Consider the following 22,261-nt stretch of genomic DNA (forward strand, 5'->3'; position numbering starts at 1 on the left):
ACTCCTCTACTACCTGAAGATTAACAAGATCTGATATGGCTCAGCTGGATTTTTCAGCTAAATTATTAATCATATTGCTGGTTAACAATTGTAAGCTGCTGCTAGCTGTCATTTGTAAAGGTCTTGGTACTCTGCCCTGACAATCAGCTTCCACTGATAGCTCACAGAAAACAAACACTCATTTTCAGCAAATCTCAGGCAGGCTTTCTGCTAACTGCTTCAAAATACTGGAGACTAAGTTTTGAACTGGATCACAAAGCAAGTGCAAGTCAAATGAGCACAGAACATAAAGACACCTTGACAAAAATTACTTGCGACAAATGGACAAAAAGAAAGAGTGAATGGTGCTTTTACAGCCTTTACAGAAAAATCTGTTGAGAATAAAATAAATACCAAAAATCTTCAAACCTGGGATATGAAATAATAACCTCAAATCAAAGGCAAAAATAAAAAAAAAGGAGGGGAAAGGGGAAGGTGGGCCATAACCAGTTGCTTGACAATTTAATATAGGTGAAACAGCTGTTTAAATTACATGATTGTGACTTCTAATCAAGCTTGTAGCATCTCTAGTAGGAGGAGTAAAAGCATGCTTTCATTAATTTGTTCTAAACCAGATGTACCAATAGCTAGTACATGGACAATTTGATGCATTATTAGGAGAACACTGTTCAGTTGTCTCAATACCATTGCTCTTACTCTGTTTAAAAGAGATGAAGAAATGCAAACAGAGCATCTTCCCTCAAGGTGCAGCAGTCTTGAACTGTAATTGATAAGCTTAAATTTGAGAGGGAAACTTTACATGTTGAGTGTGTGTTCCTCCCCTCAATGCTGTTACTGAATTATTCAACATGGACTAACATTATGTTAGTGTTACACCCGCATAAGATCTTCTAGACTATATGTTATAGGAAGTGTGTTTATCATGAGTGGAAAAATATTATTCCGTCTCTGCTGCTGAAGCAGAAAAGGAACAACAAAAGCCTTATTTAAGTGCTGTCTGACCTAAAATCTTTGCTTCTGAAACATGATACCAAAGACTACAATAGCTAGTACAGTATTAGACACAGTCATTCTGCTGTTGAACTTTGAGTAAACTTTTGAAAAATTTGTGAGCTTAGTAAACCACCTGCTAACACATGCTGTTTTTTAAAACTTCCAAGTAACTTTAACTCAATGCATTTGTCTAAACTTGCTTGCTCTAGTTCAAGGGCTACCCATCTTTAGGAAGAAGTATACTGTTGACAGGACAGGCCTAGCCAAGAGTTGCTGCGTTCAGATAAATGACAAATATATCTATGTTACTCTGTTTCCGTAAGTACATACTCAACACAGTTAGCTTAAGGATTCAAGGGCTTGTGGAAATTTGCTTACGAGGCAGCAGCCGCTCAGTAAATACTGAAAATGAAACAGTCAGCTTTGTGGTATCAAACAATTCTTTTGTTTCCTCCATTAGGTGAACTACTGCTGCTGGTGATCAGCTTGGTTAGACAAAATGCAGGAAGCATTTGCTTCTGAACATCCCAAAGTGAAATCCCAAGGTCAGATTGTCAAAGACACCACAACAGCAACCTATTATCACTCATCACTACTACTCATCATCAAGTTTGAGGGTGTTTCATCACAGCATCATTTTACTGGATGCAGTGGCAGTGCAGGCGAAGTTCAGGAACCTGAAAGAAGGGAGCAAGACAAAAGCAGGATCACAACCCTAGACTGCCTAAGAACAGACTTCATCAGTCAAGAACAGCCTGTTGCTCATGAGTCTTTGACAAATCCACAGGATACAGTTCTCTGGAGAGAAAAGGGTGCAGAAGAGCTCTCCAACGCCAGCAGCTTGGGGGATTTCACTCATGCTCCACACACAACTTGCAACACTGTATCTAGAATATCACCAGCAGTTCTGGGTGCCCCAGAACAAAAAACATTTGTTGACTGGGGTGAGTCCTGAGAAAGGCCACTAAGATGCTTAAAGAACTGCAGGTTCTGTCGTATGAGGAGAAACCAACCAAGCAGAGATATTTTAGCTGTGGAAAGAGAAAACCTGGTAGGGTGGGAGTGGAATAGCCTCCATGTGAATATATCCACCTCCATCTGATGGGAGAGAGCAAAGATGATGGAAACATACTCTTCTAAGCAATAGCCAGTGACAGGGCAAGAGACAATGGAGAAAAAAAAACAAAAAACAGGAAGTTCCAATTACAGCTAAGAACTGTAAAAATGGTCAAAGACTGGAAGAGGTTGCCCTGAGAGGCTACACATTCTCCTTCCTTTAAGATACTGAAAATACAATTGGACAATGTTCAGAGCAACCTGCTTTGGTTGATCCTACTTTGAGCACTCAATAGTCTCCAGAAGCCCCTTCTAATTTCAACTATTCTGTGATCTTCAACATTTGCTTCTAAAACAAAGTAAAATTTTACTGTACAATCACATGCTTCTGCATTGTGAAAAGAGTGTATTTTTTCTTACTCTGAGTTTTGCATTTTTCCTGGTGTCATGCCATGTTTCTGATTATGCTTCCAAGTAGAGACATACTGAGCTTTTCATCTGTTCACCATCTGGATCAGCAAACAGACATCAAATCAGGCATAAGAGCAATTTCTATGGGAATTAGTCAGCATAATCAACCTACAACAGTACACAAAGCTAACAAGAGAATGAGGGATGAAAACTACTTTATAACACTTAAAATATATGCCTGCATTAAGACAATCCAGTCACTTGAATTGATCCACACTTTCTTGGCTATAACCAACACCCACAGGTACATTAAGAAGGGCACAACAGAGAATATGCTTACATGCAACAATCAAGAGCTTCTCTGTGCAGATGAACCAACATGGGCACTGTATAGGACCTTTAACAAGACTTTTTAAGAGAAAGCCTGTGCACATGGCATGTTACCTGGAAAACTAAAACATAACTTGTCAAATGGAAGGTACTCTAGAATCAGTAAAAAGAGTGTCTGGAAAGAAGCCCAAAAGATCAGCATTTCTATTTCCCGGTCTATCATAGAACTGAGGGTCCTGGTCAATGACAGGCTAATCGTGAGCCAGCAGTGCTCTGGCAGCCAGGAGGGCCAACCATGTCTTGGGGTACATCAGGCACAGCATCACCAGCCAGGCAAGGGAGGGGATTGTCCCACTCTGCCCTACACTGAGACAGCCTCACCTCGAGTGCTGTGGGCAGGTTTGGGCACCACAGTGTAAGAAAGACATTAAGCTGTTAGCATCCAAAGGAGGGCCACAAGGATGGTGAAGGGTCTGGAGGTGAAGCCACTTGAGGAGCAGCTGAGGTCACTGTTCAGCCTGGAGGAGACTGAGGGGAGACCTCACTGCAGTTACAACTTCCTCATGAGGGGAAGAGGACAGGCAGGTACACATCTCTTCACTCTGGTGACCAGGACAGGACTTGAGGAAATGGCATGGAACTGAGTCTGGGAAAGTTTAGGCTGGCTATCGGGAAAATGTGCTTCATCCAAAAGAGTGGTTAAGCACTGGAACAGGCTTCCCAGGGAAGTGGCCACAGCACCAGGCCTGACAGTTCAAGGAGTGTTTGGACAATGCTCTCAGGCACATGGTGTGACACTAGGGGGTGGTCCTGTGCAGGGCCAGGAGGTGGACATTGATCCTCGTGGGTTCCTTCCAACACAGCATATTCTATGATTCTAGTTAAATTCCACTGCATTCCAAACATTTTCCCTGGAGAATTATGCCAATGATCACACTCCCACCACGTCCTATGAAATCCTACTAGAGAACTCTTTTTGAGGTCTTTTCTAAATTGTCTTTATGGAAATTAAATGCTATTTTCATATCTTTATTACAGAAAAATCAGTTAATCTTTCTCTTTTTCCACCACTTGCTTTTTTTTCAAGTCTGAGGAAAAATGAGTCTTCTGACAATTAAGCAGTCTCAGCTCAGTGCCAAAGTCATAGCTCATTTACCTCACTACTACCTAATTTCACTATTCTCTCATAGTAACCAGTCCTTTTTCAGAAAACAGTGAGAAAAAAACAGAAGTGGAAAAAAAAGAAGGAGTCTCACAATCCTGCAATACAAAGAAATGGTCAAGAATTACTTCAGGTTTCCTACATAAAATAATCTCTTCATAATTTTAAATAAAATTCTGCAACACTACAGCAGTAGCATGGCTACTTCTGAATCACAGTCACTTTATAATTTTACAGAATATGTATAATCTCGTATGAGGTGCTTTTTATTCATTGCTGGTTTAACATTTTTGCTTACTGGTTTGGTAGTGGGATTTTCTGAAGCTAAACATTTGCAATCTTAAGTATATCTAATCTTCTAAAGTTTTGCATCCTCTGTTAACTTTTTCATCTACAATCTCAATTCCAACTCTGAGACTGTCAGAGAGAGAGAGGGAGATAATACAGTTCAGGACCTAGGACAGAGCCAGATGCAGAACAACAGCTACTACCTCTTCACACAGGTTTCCCCCTTGACAGCCACTCCACAGCATCTCTCCAGGGTGGGCTCCTGTGTAGTTTTAAATCTACTTTACAGTTGTTCTATCTAGAACAGAGGCAGCCAAATCATCAGGCTGAAGACAACACACCTAAAAATTCAAGTTGAGGAAGGATACAGTCTAGACAATGACACAACAGGAGCAATAGATGTTGCTTTTCTTACTTGCACTTGCTTGAAAATCATAGAATTATAAAATGCCTGAAAGGCCCCAATTAAGTCACTCCAAAGCCTTTCCTTTTGCAGGCTGAACAACCCCAATTCTCTCAGCCTTTCCTCACAGGAGAGGTTCTCCATCCCTCTAAACATCCTGAGGGCCCTCCCTTGGACTCCAACAAGTCCATTCCTTCCTGTAATGGGGATTTACCTGGATCATGTCCAGCATCTCACCCACCAGCACCTCCAAATCCTTCTTTGTGGGGGGCTACTCCATCTGTTCATCCCCCAGCCTGTGTTAATAGCAAGGGCTGCCCCAACCCAGGCGAAGCACCTTGCACTTGGCCTTGATAAATCTTACGAGATTCCCATAGGCCCACTTCTTGACTGCATGCTTCCTGGTGCAGGCCCAAGGCTGGAGTGGGAGCTGTGATATACTCATTGATCTGCTATAATAAGATACATCAGATCTGCATCAGACTCTCCTGTTGTACAGAAAACCAGAAGGAATTCTTCTAACGAAATACAACAACGTGCATTTTAAAGGTTTTTTTCCTTCTCTTCTGTAAACAAGTAATCTATCTGACACTTGATCACACAAAGAACAATACTGGTATGAAAAGTAACCTAAAAAGCAACTGCAGCCTCTGCAGGACTTCCATATTTGCCAAGCCATTTACTCCATCCTCTGAATTGCTCCAAAACAGCTTTTAAATTTGTAATCTAGCTTCAAGGCAACTTAAACACAGAGAACTACAGCTAATAAGTATCAGTTCACTTGTCAGCAAGAAACTTACTATACACTCATCTCATTGCCATAGAAGTTCAACTATAAGAGCTTCAAAACAAAGGAAAGGGAATACTAAAGAAAAAACAGTTATCAAGGCTGCTCAGAAGATCTGAAGAGATCTCAAAATTGTGGGACTATCTTACTTTAAAGTACATCCCAACTTGCTGTCAATAACTGAGAAGCAACTGGCAAATAGCCAAAAGGAAACAAAGAAAAGTTGTTCAAGAGAAGTTTGGAACATACAAGCAACTGCTCACATGAAGGAGTTGACAATGATAAGCAGAACAAAGGAAGTGGACAGAGCTTCAATTGCCTAACCTATAGATGGAGAAGAGGTTTTATGACCAGAGAACTGAGTATCAATAAAACGACACAGAGGCTGCATGCTGGCAAGGAGATGAAGAGGTACCATGTGACAAAATGCAACCAACAAACCTTGCTGTAAAACATACTGGAATTAGTGCTTGCATACGCCCTACTTTGCTACCACTCCACGTGTATCTAAGCTTCAGGGTTCAGCATTCTCTATTTCTATGAACTGGACAGTTACTTTTTTTTGAAAGCAAGTACTTCTTTTAAGAGCCTCTACATACAACATCTCCCATATTTAGGTATGTACTGTGTCCTTGCAAATAAAATACTTTGATTTCTTCTATCTCAATATAATCTCAGCACTGTTATTTCAGCTGCCAAGAATTCTACCATGTGTAATGAGAAACAGCCTTACAAAAAGCCCCATAAAGTAACCCAAAGTAAATAATTCACCTAAACAAAATGCTATCCACCTTCTACAAAGCTGGCATACAGAATGCATCGCTTTAAGGTATGTGCTTTAGCATTGAATCTTTAACTCTAAAATGGGAGATGCTCAGAAAATGGCTCTAATATTAGGTCCAGCCTACACCAAACATCTGATTCTGTCCTTGCTTTTGTGTTTCTCCATCTAACTCACACCAACACAAATCCACCAATTAGTGTCAAAGTGGCACAAGTCAAGAGGACCCAGCAAATGTTCCATGACATTTAGGAGTTGAAGCATCGTGCAACTGAACTTTCCTAAGGCTTTCCATGGTTAACTTCTCTTCCTTGCAGATACCTTCCATTGATAACTAAGTAGCCAACACAGTTATCTCCTTCAATCTACTGCTGGAACATCCAGGACACTTTCAACCATAGGGAGGAACAGTGTCAGTAGGTTGCAAGAATAAAGAAGGAAAATAAATATCACTCAAAACCTCCAATCTGTTCTTGTCTTGATAAACAAAATATGTGCTTACAAACAACAGCTACAGGAGCTTTCTAACGTGTCATTTTTCATATCACCTACAGTAATACCTATCAAGTTTCCAAAAGAACTGGCCATAAAACAGTTGACAGAGAACAAAATATGTACATGTAAACTGAAACCTGGCGCACAAATACCTATCATACAAATATATAAATTCTCGGTGTAATGCCAAACTAAGTATTAGCAAGCATTACAAAATGAACATGCATCAAGTATATGCTATATCATATACTTATATCACAAACTGAACCAACATTTTACAAATCACAAATAGAAAAATCCAAGAATATTGATTTCTGAAGAAATAAATACACTAAATTTTTTCACTTCAATTTGGCAACAAAATCTACAGAACACCTGAGGAAAAATATGCTTTTTGCAAAAACTGGTTAGTATCCCTGGATTTTAGAGTATCTTTGAAAAGAGAACTATTACTTTGTAAAATACTTCATGAAAAATACCTCCATGAAGCAGCAGTTGCTTGACCTTCCCTTCCTCTTTGCACAGTTGCAAGCAGGATAGGAAAATAAGATACTGCTTCTGCCAAAATCACAGCCAAAGTAGCTCAGTTGCAAGACAGTTGGCTCACAAGTCATATTTTTGCCTATTGTTACAATTTGAATATGACATTTGCTCCCAAACAAAAACAAAAAAAAAAAAAAAAAAAAAAAAAAAAAAAAAAAAAAAGTGAAAGCCTGCAAAGAGTAAAGCTAAGATTTTTGTAGTAATATTTCCAAACTGGAGACTAACTGCCACTAGACAACACCCAGCAAGACTTCAACTCAAAAAACACCTTAAATTCAAAAATACTCTAAATAATAAATTACTTACATTTGGATTTTGTTACCATGCAGTTCCTCCTACAAGAATGGTTGGACAAATATGCTGCTTTGACTTGTCTGAAACTGCAAGTGGACCTTTTCAGTTCTTCTCATATTCCCTTTACTCATAACAAGCTATAGCATGAAGATATGATACATGTTTCTAAAAATATATTTACAACAAAAAGAAGGGCAAGGACAATCTCCATCCTGTAATGTACGTGAAATATGGAGGTACTTAATCCCTTCTGTCTCAGTTCAGCTGTGCTCTCATCATCCAAGGGGAAATGATCAGTGACTTGCTACACCACTTAGACACAAGTCTACAGGGCTCAGTGGAATCCACCAAAGAGTACTGCAGGAGCTGGCAGAAATGCTCACTGAACCACCTTCCATCATCATTTACCAGCAGCTCTGCCTAACCAGGGAGGTTCCACTAGACTTTCTGAAAGTCAGTGAATGTGCCACCCCATTACAAGAAATTCTGGGAGGAGAATTCAGGGAACTACAGCCCTGTGAGCCTGCTCTCAGTGCTGGGGAAGGTCATGGAACAGATCATACTGAGTACCATCACGTGGCACATACAGGACAACCAGGTGACCAGGGCTGCCAACATGGGTTTATGAAAAGTAGAAGGAGATCAGGTTGGTCAAGCAGGACCTATGACCAGGTGACCCACTTAGTGGATGTGGGAAAGGCTGTGGATGCTGTCTACCTGGCATTTATAAAGCCTTTAGACACTGTTTCTCACATTTTTTCGGAGAAACTGGTGGCTCATGGCTTTTCTGGGCTGAGGCCAGATGTGTGAGGTTCAACAAGGCCAAGTGCTGAATCCTGCACTTGGGTCTTGACAACCACTTGGAGCACTACAGGCTGGGGAAGGGCTGGAAAGCTGCGCATCAGAAAAGTGTCTGGGGGTGCTGGTTAACAGCTACTGAACATGAGCCAGCAGAGTACCCAGGTGGCCAAGAAGGCCAATGACATCTTGGCCCATATCAGAAATAGTGTGGCCAGCAGGCCAGGGCAGTGATCACCCCCTGTAATATGCACTGTCGAGGTCACATCTTGTCTTCGGTTTTGGACTCCTCACTCCAAAAAGTGCTGGAGTGTGCCCAGAGAAAGGCAGAAAAGCTGTTTATGTGTCTGGAGTCATATGAAGTTGTATGAAGAAGGGCTGAGACAGCTCAGGTTGTCCAGCCCGGAGAAAGGAAGGCTCAGGGGAGACCTTATCCCTCTATAAAACTCTCTGAAAACAGGTTGTAGCCAGGTGGGGGTCAGTCCCTTCTCAAGTAACCAGTAACAGCACAAGAAGAAATGGCCTCACACTGGACTGGGGAAGGTATAGATTGGGTAATGGGGGAAAATTATTCAGCTCAAGGGTTTTCAAGAACTGGAACACACTGTCCTAGGAGTGGTAGAATCACCACCACCAGAAATATTTCATAGGTGTGTAGATGTGGCACTCAGGGACACAGTTTAGTGGTGGACTGGGCAGTGCTGGGTTAGAAGTGGAACCCTGTGATATTAAAGGTCTTTTCCAACCTAGACTACTTAATAGTTCTATTTCTAGTACCACATCAACCATCATCTTAAAACACAGCTCTGCTGGAAGACCTCATTGCTCAGCTCTATATTTGCTCCCTGTGACACATCTTCTCAGAGGACCAATAAACTTCATGTTGATCCCACCTCCTTCTGGTCTATTTTCTTAAGGATTATAGAATCACATCATTCAGGTTAGAAGGGACCTGTTAAGGTAACTTTTTTTTTTTTACTGTGAGGGTGACTGAGCACTGGCACAGGTTGCAAGCAAGGCTGTGGAGTCTCCATCCATATTCAAAGCCATCTGGCAACTGGCTCCAGATGGCCCTGTTTGAGCAGGAGGGCGGACCAGATGAACTTCAGAGGTCACTTCCAATCTCAACCGTTTTGTGATTCTGTGTCTGATTCTGTCAAACTTCCTGCTCAAGCAGTGTCAGAGAAATGAAGGTGCCCACTACCATGTTCAGTCGCACTTTTAGTACTACCAAAGAGATATAAACCTCTCTGGACAACACCTTTCTCATAGTGAAGAACTGCTTTCTTGGAATGCTCTGGAATTTTGTGAATTTTAATTTGTGCCACATCAGTGCCATGTCAGGGTGGGTGACAATACTGAGAAGCATCTGGCTCTCCTTTCTTCATTCCCTCACTGCATTACAAAATCACTCCTGAACCTCCTCTTCTCCAGGCTAATAGTCCCAGCCCTCTCAGCCTTTCCTTACTGAAGAAAAGTTCCAGATCCTTATCACCAACATGACCCTGCACTTAACTCTTTGCAGTATAACTCTCCTCTACTGGGAAGCCCAGAACTGGACACTCCAGATGCAGCCTCACCAGAGAGGGGAGAGCAGAGAGCACCTCCTTCAACCAGCTGGCAACACCATTCTTCCTAACATAGCCCAGGAGGCTGTCTGCCACCTTTGCCATGGCAGAGCATTACTGGCACACAGACGGTTGCCAACCAGTACATCAAGTTACTTCTCTGCAGAGCTGTCTCCCAGCTGGCTGGCCCCCGCAGTGTTATTTCATCCCTGATGCAGGATTCTGCAATTCCCCTTGCTGCACTTTAAAATTCCACTCAGCCCAAATCTCCAGCCTGGCCACATCCCTCTAAACACAAACACAACCATGCAGTATATGAGGAACTCTGTTTTGTACCATCTGGGAACTTGCTGGGGGGGACACTGTCCCAGCACTCAGGCCATTAATGAAGATGCTAGACAGCATTTGCCCCAGTATCAGCTTCTAGGGTACATGACTGATGACTTGACTCCAGCTGGCCTTCGTGTCACAGATCACAAACCTCTAGGCCCAATCACTCAGCCAGTTCTCAATCTACTTCACTGTCCACTTATGTAACCCATCCCATTGTCAGCCGGTGCATGCTGTGGGAGGCAGTGTCAAAAGCCTTACTCGAGTTGAGGTACAGCACATCCACTGCTCTCCCTGCCTGGAAGGTATCTGTAGATTGCCCACAGTTATTTTTCACCAAGGCCTACAGATTTTTAAGGAACTTAAGCTGTGAGAATCATTAGAGTGGGAAACTGTTCAACTTGATAGATGGACCTCAAAACAGCACTGAGAGCACAACCAATATTTTCCCTAAATAATAAAAGCTTAGTATTTTTTGACTGCTGACAATATTACATCAGATGACCTCAAATATTTAAAATTATTGGTATTTTTATTTAGTAAGCCTAAAATTTAACATTTTTAGTGAAATGGACAATAAGTCAACTGTCAAAGAGCTACGTGTACGCTCTCTAAGCCATTACCAGCTTACATACTATCTCCTTTAAATAATTAATCAAGAATTCTGATGTGAATTTTCATCCATGCCAATAACAAAAGGAAAGTCAGGGCTTAAGCAGTACATATACAAATGGAAAAATCATCGAAATCCTGCCCCCTAAATCCGTAAATCAGGGTAAGGAACATCAGCTGCAATCCAATTACCACAGGCTTAGAGAAAAACATAGGCAGACTAGTAGGACAGGTTTACTCCAGGCTTCTAAGGCATCTGAAAAGAAAAGGTTAAAAAAAAATCTCAGAACAGAAAAAAGTCACCCTACTCATTGATTCTCCAGCTGGGATTTTTATGTGCTATTGTTGGTGAGCTGAAATCGCATATCTTTTTAATCATTACTTTAATTTCATAACTGAAGACTATTTCACTATGACAATAACTTTCTTAACAACTACCATTTTTCTGAAAGCCAAAACTCTGGAGGCTTAAGAAAGGAGCTGCTTTTCCAGCTGCTGGAATATCCTAAGGCCTCTCCAATAATGACAGAAACAAATACTACAGGTTCTAAAAATGAAATTAAAACCCAACAGCACAAGTAAAATGGAACTGATTTTCATTTGACCATGACAAAAATGCAAAACAGTATCTGATCCCTTTTGTAACTGAAAAGGTTTCCAAAACAACATAAGTCTGTCTCAGATAAAGAAAGGTAACTTAAAAGAAAGCATCCCTCCAAAGTGTTCTCCACACAAAGAAAATGTTCCTCAGTATAACCACTGACAACTGGAGTTTCTTTTCTGTAATTATCTGATTTTTCATTATTCACTTCAATGCTATCTATGAAATTAGATCTGCAAGAACACATGCAAGGAAATTCTTATTCCTCATTTGTCAATGCAGACAAAAGTATTTATCCTTAAACATTTATACGACTTTTTTTTTTTTTTTTTTTTACATTTGGAAAGTCATTCAACCACAGCAAAGATGACAAGATCTGTACCTTTGACCACTCTCCTATCTAAACACAACCACCAAAATTAAAGTGTATATACAAAGCTATCTTACACAGAATCATATCAGCAGAATTTTAATTTAGCAAATATGCTCCATGGAGTCAAGGAAAATCTGTACTTATTAAGAACAAGCCCATTACTCGTGGTTAATGACAGCGTAAAATCTTTAAAGTGATTACTATCAAAAGCAAATCAAAGAAATTCTAACTTAGTCTGCAACAAATAGCAGAAGACAACTGCCAAGTGCAAACAACTGAAAACTCACAAGTTTTATAGCTGTCAATGGTCTACCCTGTATAGTAGTATATTCTAGAAATAAAAGTGGATAGAGAATCAACTGGTTTGAAGAGAAAAGGAATAGAATGACTACTCTGAAAACATACAAACATAATGAAGACATATGAGCACATCTGTTTGAAAGAATTATGCATTGGCTAGTGGGAGAGAAAAGCAAGGCCAAATCAGAAAGGAAAGCCACAAGTGACTAGATGTAACATGGTGAAACAAAATAAAGAGGAGGGTGAAAAAATAAAAATAGAATAAGGTATTTATTTAACAACAAGCTCATCTCAGTGTAACCTAAATGACTGACTGCAGATCTGTATAGACACAGCAATAGAAAAGGTGAGCGATGTTACCAAGTGCAACAAGGAGCACAACAGAAAAGTAAGAGGAAGACTTCTGTTTTAATCCCATTGAGGTTAAACCTCTTAGCGACAAACTTTTCTAGACTGACAGAGATCATGGCCAAAATAATCTAAATGCCATGGCATTTGTGAATTTAAACTACAAGCAACAGACTTTTACTTTTTGACCTTATCTGGCTTTGGCTACAATAAAAATTTTCTTCTGAGCAGCTTGTGTCATGCTTGTATGTTTTGGATTTATGATGGGAACAGTGTTGGTAGCATACCTGTGCTTTATCTGTTGCTGACTAACACTTGGACAGGGTCAAGGTCTTTCCAGTTTCTCACACTGCTGTACCAGCAAATAAGCTGGGGGTGTACAAGAAGATGGGAGGGGATATAAATGGGACAGCTGAATCCAACTGACCAAAAGGTTATTCCCTACCATATGACATCATGCTCAGTATATAAAACAGGGAGAAACAAAGAAGTGGGGGCACAATACATTCAGAGTTATGGTGTTTGTCTTCCCAGGTTACTGGGAATGATGAAGCCTTGCTTTCCTGGAGATGGCTGAACATCAGCCTGCTGATGGTAAGGAAGGAATGAATTAATTCCTTGTTTTGCTTTGCTTGTAAAAAGCTTTTGCTTTACCTACGTTAACAGTCTTTACCTCAGCCCCTGAGTTTTACCACTTTTATCCTTCCAGCTGTCCCCCACCCCACTGCAAGGGGAAATAACCAAGTAGCCATGCAGTGCTCAGCTGCCCACTGAAGTTGCACCACATACACCCTTTCATAGCAACTATAAAGCATTTTCCAAGAGTTTAAAACCCCTTACATATGACAATAATGCTTGGAACACAAGCCTAAAACAGTTAAGGGAAGAAAATGAAAACAAGGAACAGCAGTAATCTAACCACACATCTCCAGTTTCAAATGGGGATAAGGAAACCCAGTTTTTTATTTTTTTATAATGTGTACAATAGGCATAAATTTAGATTTATTACAATAATATCAACAAGCATTTTCTTAGGCCCAAGTAGTCATAGATATACTAGATGAAAAGAAATAACTATCATTCAGCTTAAGTCCATCTAATTAAGTTCATCAACACATCCATCAGTCTGAAGGGAAAGAGCTATAACATGCTATATACCATGATACACTAAAAAATAATAAAAAGCTTATCAATATACTTTGAAACATATGAAACACTAAATCTGAAAGTACAGAAACCATCTGCCTTAATGCTGTCACTTACAGCATAAGGAGCCTATTATCCTGTGCTAATTTCTAGTACTCATCCTTTGAAGGGGCACAATGGTAGGAACTGGCTGTGAAAGACCAAAGGAATAGATAAGCTTCAAAACTTATTTATAACAAAGTTAATTATAGGAGTACTATTCCACTTAGCACCTGAGCACAAAGCAGGGTTCACAGCAAGCAAGAAAGAAAAAGATAAAAATGTAACCATGTGTTCAAGTAATGCTGCGAAAGATCAAGTTTTCAAAGTAAATGAAGGATTAGGAAAACAGTTTGCGTGAAGTACCAAAAATGGTGTTATTCATACATCCCATGTGTTTTCTATAAAGACATAAATAGTCTTTATCTTTAAATCATGGGTTTGGCAAAACATACGTAGTCATATGTCAGAAGGAAAATTTACTATTAAAAAAAAAAAAAAAATCTTCAAAATATTTTGGCCAGAAGGAAGATCATAATATGGGAGGAAAACTAAACCCTGAAAGCTGATAGTTAACACAGCAGAAAAACAAATTCAACATCAAGTTTTTAAGTACGCAGGAAACACATTTACTACATTTAACATGGCTAACAGTGAGGAATGGTAACTTATTAAATTGCTCCAGCCCAACCTTAACTGCCTCTACTTGCTACCCAACAAACCATCAGTGTGCCAGAGCAGATTGTGCAACAAACTGAAACTTTAGCATGTCCTCTCAGTTTAAACTAAAAAATACAAGATCCAAAAAAACCACCACAAACCATGGATTCGTGTTTTAATTTCCCCCGTTACTTATCTAAATTATGATAATTAATTTTTATAAGTACACACAAAGAAAATGCCCATCTTAAGACTCTCAATGTAATATTATTGGGGTCTTTCCAGCTTCTATTATGTTTCCTACACCAACACTGAACAAATACCACCACGTTAGACTAAGATGACTAGAGGTTTGTAAAAAAACTACTACATAAAACTGTTTTCCTTAACAGAATAGAAGGTAAATAAGTAAAAATACAGTATTTTAGTAATTTGCTAATCCCCATTAACCAATAGGGCAATACAGTATTAAAACATTACTACACTGCAGCTAAAAAGCATAGAGCAGACAGCAACTCTCATCAGGTCTTCTAATGCACAGCTTAATTTAAGACTCAACAGCACATCAATTTCCCAATGAAACAGTTTTAGTTTACACAATACTTGAACTTTGTTTTGTAAAATTACATCTACAAAACATAAGAACTGAATAACAGAAAACAAACTAGACTGGACTATTTCAGTTGCAAAGGACCTATGGAGCAAGCCTTTGCACAGGAATAAGCAGGAAAATGTAGTAGGTAATGTAACACCACTACCATTTTACTAGTCTTTGTATAAATAAACTTTATTTTTTTTTTAACTAAATAAATGCTTCCTAACTCTTTGCAATTATTATTCCATATTAAAAGAGCAACAAGTCCCAAACCAAAAAAAGCTAAAAGCTTTTGTAAAGGCTTTAGATCTGAAGAAATTAAGGCTTTCTTGTGTACCAACAATCAAATTAACACAAACTCATATACCAAAATTTACTTAAAAATAGTTTTCACAAAATCTTTAAATCCTCGCAAGGCAAAGCTGAAGCTTCAGTAATATTTCTGCACTAAATTTTCAAGTACATATACTTGAAACATTCCAAATAAGCACTGCTTTACTGAGTATAAGTAAGGGTATAAGGGAAGACTGTCAATTTTAAAAGCCTAAAGACTAACCTAATGTCCAGAGAATGTATAATTTACAATTACAAGTGTGAATGAGTGGCTTGCTTTCAAAATTTGTAGTAATCATCCAGCTGAAACAATCAACATGAAATAAAGTTGGCTGGCTCTTCTTCAGCCAAAATAGCTAGTAAAAACAGCCATATAATTTCTGGTTAAAATAAGAAATCTTACATTCCAATCATCATTGAAATTTTCCTGGCCTCAGCGAGACCACAACACTACAGCTCACAACACGAACAGAAGCTTTCTTTCTTTGAAGGATCTAAGTTGAGAGGCAACTTTACAAACAAAGTAATGGTCATTTTGGCATGAATGTGAACTTACTATCATTTTAGAGTACACTGCCATTATAATATAACAATTTCAAGTTAGTCCAAATTATGTAGTGAACACTTCCACTACAAAACAGGTCGCACTGAAGCCATTATGAATTTATATAGCTATCCATATTTGACAAGAAGTCTCAAAGAACATGCTGAGCCTAACTGATAATTCTGGTAGTACATAAATAGGTGAAAGGACAGTAAAGGGACTGGCAACTCAGGGAAACCCCCCAAGATGCACAAGCAATAATAGCAGCAATTCAGATGGATAGGGATGTTTGTTAGGATTAAGTTATACTACAGAGAAAGTGCATTTGAAGACAGCAAAAATGTGAAAATCAGAAATCCCTTACTTTGCAAATACAGAGCTTTGGTACAGCACTAAAACTTGCAGTTTTGTCCACCCAGAACCCAGCATACAAGACAACAGTATAACATGGATTTTTAGTTGCCCTCTGAAGAGGTCAATACTTCCTACTAGTGTTTTACACACTTCAATAGTTACACTAGACAGACATTATACAGTTATTTTCAAATACTTCAGTGGCTCCAAAGCAGAGACTATAAACTGAGGCAGGCTCAGAGCAGATTTTTCTTCCAAACCAATCTTGAATTGACAACTAAATTTCCCACTGCTGGTAGTACTGCAGCAGATCCTTAACACTGTTATCTCCACAAAGATAACGGCATGTTACATTGCAGAATTAGATACTTTTTTCTGTTTCCTTTCATAAAATTATTAGGCTGACACCAGTGACAAAAATAAGTTTCTCTGCTCCTGCCTCTGAACACAAAAATCTTTGTGTAACCCTTCACCTCATGCTGTCACAAGTGCAATCACAAGGTGAGCCAGATCAGGGAATTAGTCTGGATTACAGCAAACCAGTTTTGCCAAGTTAATTTTAACCCAGAGTTGAGTCTTTAATCTGTTACTGCAAGACACTACAGAAGTATTATGTCAACATGGCAAGGGGAGCAAGCACACTGACCAACCCATCTCCTGTGGAGACCAGTGTTCATGGCTCTGCAGCCAGTATCACCAGAGGAAATGCAAAGCACTGCTGGTTCTGTTTCATAGCCAATTACTGCATCCTACTCAACACGTGATACTCATCCCTTCCGATGACAGCCAGCACAAACACCTTGCAAATGTGATACTAATCTTGTGACTTTCAGATAATCTCCACAATGTTTGATCTCCTTGTCTACACAAAAGCATTTTCATACTGCTTGCCAGTTTTCATAAACATTAAAGTTAGGTTTGGAATAGAAGCATTTACTGAGACAGGCATTGGTCACGGCCCATGAAGAGCAGAGTATAATTGTGCAGACTTGAAGCAAAAATTCCACATCAACTTATGGCAAATAGGTTGCACTATCGTTCTTCACATTAGTCTTCTTGGAACACAAGAAGAATTTTATTACTGTTGATAAGCCAATTTGTTTAGCTTTTTTTCAGCGACTTCAAGTCATTTTTCTAGTCACAAATACTCCTGTTGACAATCTTACTGATTAACAGACTTCAGATTTTCCATATATATAAAACTCAAGTTAGGACTTCTGTCATAACCTGTATTATCTTAAGCTCCATTTAATTTATCTAGCACTGTTTTCTACCATAGCAACTAGATGCAGCCAAAGTTAAATTTAAAGCTCTCTTCAGAAAATATTTGGAATTTGTATTAGCTTTGTAAAAAGGCACATTTTTGAAGAAAAGGCATTTCTGTTAACATCTACCAGGCAGCTGAAGTATTTTGCGGTATTTTGACACTAATATGGAGAAGAGGTGGAGATCACAAGCAGTATCTTGGCTGCCATCAGTCTGCCACATAAGATAGTGGGGGTAGTGATAGCAGGAAACTAGATAATTACTAAATATTCCTTCTCTCAAAAGTCCAAAACACATTGGCTGTATTCACCAGTATTAACTACCTGCCATTTACTTGCCAAAGCTTAATATAACCTGTTTACTCTGTACAAGGAATGTCTTTGACTTGACCTCAAAAACATTAATTAAAAGAAGCATTAATATTTACACTCACCTAAAGCTAGTATTTTCTACAATTTTAAGTATAAGGGATAGCAGTTGAATGATCCTGAAACCGAAAGAGATGGAGGACACGGCTAATGCAAAACTACAGCTTTAAAAGTACAGACCCCTTTGGACAAAATTCAGACAGGTATTTGCACACTGAGGAGCAATTGCACAGGTGATTTCCTTGCATTTAGTAGTATCCTTACACTTAGCACTTGCAATCCCGGGATTAAATTATACGAAGCTCAAAAGCAGGTAGAGATTTAATGGAAAAAGTATAAACACTGGACTAAGGAATATGTGGAGTAAGAAAACACTTGCTGGTCTTCGGGGAGGAAAGAAGAACTATAGCTTCCCTATCATACACTGAAAAGAAGCCAGTAGTTGCAAATATGTCAAGTACCCATGTTATCAGTCCATGTTTCCAGCATTTACCATAAGCAAACTGGGAAAGGTATGTGTCTTACATTAATTCCACTCCTAGACACAGCTTTGTGGGGCGAGGGGGGCAAACCCTGCTGTCAAGTCCGACAAAAACCTGAAGGAGCCAAGCAGGCAACCTCCTGGTGCTTTTACAACCGTTTGCAAACTTGAAACAACGGTGACTCAAAGCTCTCCATACGACCCGGCCACCCACATCACAGCCTGAGGAGCAACCCAGGCTGAGAACGCAGGAAGGCACCGGCTTCATATCATCCACATCCTCAGCGACCTCCGCAGGGAAACAATGGGGAGCGCCCGGGCACCACGGGGGAGCCCTTCATACAACGAGAGCGAGCACCCCGCCACGGCCAGCAGGGCCGGGAGGGTCCGCCCGGGCAGGGCCGGGGGCTGCGGGGTAAGGGCGGCCTCCACTCTCGTCCCCTGCGGCTCCGCACCGCTACAGCCCGCAGCCCCCTCCCCGCCCGGGAGCAGGGCAGGGCGGCATTCCCGGCCGGAGGAGCAACAGGCACCCTGCTGCGGCCCCAGAGCCAGCTGGCACGGCCGGGAATGGGAGCCCTGAGGGGCATCATCGCCCGGGGAGGGGTGCTCGGGAACCAGGTGGAGCCACACCGCACCCCACAACCCCCGGCTACCCCCTGCAAGGCGCTGTCTCCGTCCAGACACCGAGGCCGCCTACACGGCGGTGGCAAAGGGGAAACGTGACCTGAAGAGGAGGAGGAAAAATAAGGCAGGGTATCTAAAGGCAGCCCCGGTACATGGAAAACGCGCCACGGTCTCTCGCTCGGGTAACACAGCCAGCGGGAGCCGCGAGTGCTCTGCAGAGCCCGTCGCGGGAGAGAGCACGGGATTCAGCCCGTTCCGGCAAGCCTGGCCGGAGCGAGATCTGCCCGGGATCCCAGCATTGGCATTCCCCATCCCCCCGAGGGAGCTGGGCCGCACACTGGGGCGGGCACAGGTAACTCTGCCCCGGAGGGCCCCGGGAGAGGGGGCGGCAGCGCCATCTGCGCGGAATCGCCGGCCAAGCGAGCGGCGGGGCCCGGGCGGCACCTGGGCAGCCGCCGGGTTACATCACCGCCCCTTCCCTCCGTCCGTCCCCCGGGGCGCGGCGGTGCGGCCACATGGCAGCGGGGACACCCGCGCTGCCCGGCTCGGGGGCGGGGAGGAGGATGAGGAGGGCGGCTGCCGGGAGGGAGGAAGGTGCACCCGCCGGGCCGCTCCCAGCCGGCGATGGGAGGGGTGGCGGGGGCTGCGCGTCTGGCCCAGCGCGGCGCGCGTTACCTGCCCGGGTGGCTCCCCAGCTCACGGTCGCTCAGCGCCGCCGTGTAAATCCTCCGGTATCTGTCGGCCAGGGCCTTCCCGGAGAGCAGCAGCTGGTAGCGGCTCCGGCAGCCCAGCGGCGGCGCGGGCAGGGCTCCCAGCCCGCCGGCCGAGCCCTCCTCGGGCCCCATAGCCGGAGCGGCGCCGCCGGAGGAGAAGGAGTAGCCGCGTTCGGCCCCGGTGCAGGCGGTGGCGGCTCCCGCAGAGGCGGCGGCGGCTGCGGCGCTGCTCATCCCCCTCCCCGCCCGCCCCCTGCTTGCGGCGGCGCCGCCTCCTGGCGCGGCGCGGACACAGGCGGCTCCCGCTGCCTTCACCGTCGGGGCCCGGCCATGGCGAGGCCGCAGGAGCCGCCCTTCAGGCTGCGCATCCACCCGCGCTGCGGGAACACCCCGCTCTTCCCCTCCTCCAGCGGCGGCTCCAGGCCCCAGCTACCCACCGCTCGCCTTCCGCCCCGGGCACAGCGCCCGCCGCCACCGAGTCCCGGGAAGGATCGTGCACCGCTGGGACTGGGGAGGGGAGCGGGGGGCGGGCTGCTTGCTTCCCCCTGCCCGCTACAGGGTGTGTGTGTGGGGGCGGGGGGCGGAGGCCGGCAGTGCCGCTTCCCCTCCGGAGTTTGTGCTCGGCGCTGCCGCCGCCCTCTCCCCGCACGGCCGCCCCGGCCCCGACCCCGCCTCCCTCCCGCGGGCAGCGCGGCCGCCGGGCGCATGCGCTGCCCCGCCCGCCCCGCGCGGCCCCCGGGAAATCCGGGATAGGCGGGCCGGAGGGGGCACCTGCTGCGTGCGGCCGGAGCACCGCGGGCCGGAGCACCGAGGCGCTGGAGCACCGCGGGCCGGAGCACCGAGCGTGGCCGAGGGGACAGCCTCCCACCGCCGCGGTCACGCCCGAGCGAGGTCGGGCTGCGCGGGCCCCGGAGGCGGATATTCGCACGGAGTTTCTGCGCTCTGTTGGGAGTGCGTATCACAGGATGAGTTGGGTTGGAAAAGACCTCAGACATCGTCGAGCCATCGCCTTGTCAATTACACCATGGCATTAATGCCCAGTCTTTCGCTACACTCCTCCCGCGACGGTGACTCCACCACCTCCCCGGGTAGTCCGTTCCAATGTCTGCTCACCCTTTCTGTGAACAAATTCCCCTAATATCCAACCTAAACCTTCCCTGGCGCAGTTTAAGACTTAAGGCCTTTGTTCTGACCCTAGTGCCACTTGACTTCAACCTCCTTTCGGGTCTTTGTAGAGTGTCTGTCCATCGTATTTTATGGAGGTGTCCAATGCCTCACACCTTGTTTCTGTGCTATGTAACACTACCTAGGAAGGATCTTTTCCCAGGAGCAATATCCTCCCTGACTTGAGGCAGAGTCCGCTAAATCGAGTTGCCACATCAGGCAAAATTTTCCTTAAGTTGCTTCGCTATCTTCAGGACAACTTAGCAGCTTTTAGAGGATAAGGGAGGCATGGCAGCAGGCACTTTCTTATCATCAGGTCACTTACATTATAGCTTTTTATCTGTTGGAGTTGTAGCCCTGCAGTTTTGCCACACTTTCTACCACTTTATACAGCTGCAAACTTAAAGTGTATAGGCCAGAATATCTAATAAATAATTTAAAAAAGCCTTCATGCGAAATGTGGTTTGGATCACAGTCTGCAGAAAGCTGTCATCCAAAGAAGGTATATTTTCTTATTTTTAATTCTACATTCAAAAAAAGGCCCTAAACAAAGCCTGGAATTGCCCTGTTTCTAACTACAGATAAATATTTTTGCAAACAATTTCTGCATAATCATAGAGCCACAGAATACCTGGAACGGATGTGACTCATAAGGGTCACGAAGCCTCTTGACCTGCTCAGGACAACCAGAAACACAACATGTGCCTGAGATCAAATAATAGCAAATATAACAGAACTATGCAATTGCCATCTTCCTTAAGCTTGTGTGATGCCCATGAATGCTTATCTTCAAGCTAAATTTCAGGTACTTTTTTTTAAACAGAGAACTGGAGATGTTGAAACCAGTAAATTCATGCAGGTTTTCACAAAGGTAACTGTTCAGGTACTCAGCCAGAGTAGTGCTGCCACTGAAGAAAAAGCTACTTTATGATGCATTTTGACACAACTAGAGACCATTCCAGAAATATTTAAAGCATTAACTACATAAAAAGCTTTCAATTATAATTCTTATACTGTAGTGGGTAGAAGGAAAAAAAAAAAAAGAAAAGGAAAATAACACTCCAGAAGTGATTAAAAGGAGCCATGAGAAAACAAGTACCATGTCTTATGGTGTTAAGCACCACCAAAGCACATTCCCTATTAGAATCAGTGATAAGTCTTTCTACCTCCTCTTCTAGGAATTACCTAGAATTATTCCTACAGGCAAGATCCATAAAAACAAAGAAACAAAAAACAAATAAACAAGAAAACAAATGCACTTCAAACAAACAAACACACATGGAAAAAACAAACATGAATAAAGCAAAAACGGCAAATCCACCCCCTTTAACTCATATTTTTGTTTCATTGTAAGCTGTTACTTTATATCCAAATCGTGATTTTTCCTTCACCAAACACACACTGCCCAACAAAAAGATTGTGTTCTGGTATAACATTGTCTGTCTCATCTCAAAATTATTCTGCACTATTGCCACTGTAGCCATCTTACTGCATGGGCAAT

General features: G+C 42.8%; 1 protein-coding gene across 18 annotated transcripts in view; it reads right to left on the reverse strand.

Annotated features, from left to right (window-relative positions):
- The window catches only part of MYCBP2 (MYC binding protein 2), a 174,040-nt gene extending 153,783 nt beyond the window's left edge, over nt 1–20,257 (reverse strand). For all 18 annotated transcript variants that reach the window (XM_068182394.1, XM_068182403.1, XM_068182407.1 and 15 more), the window contains exon 1: nt 19,559–20,257. In XM_068182394.1, coding sequence (XP_068038495.1) covers nt 19,559–19,830 — 272 coding nt within the window. In that variant the 5' untranslated portion in view covers nt 19,831–20,257. The remainder of the gene's footprint in view (nt 1–19,558) is intronic.
- Between the last annotated feature and the right edge of the window lie 2,004 nt (nt 20,258–22,261).

The sequence above is a fragment of the Anomalospiza imberbis genome, chromosome 2 (genome assembly GCF_031753505.1).
Source record: "Anomalospiza imberbis isolate Cuckoo-Finch-1a 21T00152 chromosome 2, ASM3175350v1, whole genome shotgun sequence".
In the NCBI taxonomy this organism is placed as follows: domain Eukaryota; kingdom Metazoa; phylum Chordata; class Aves; order Passeriformes; family Viduidae; genus Anomalospiza; species Anomalospiza imberbis.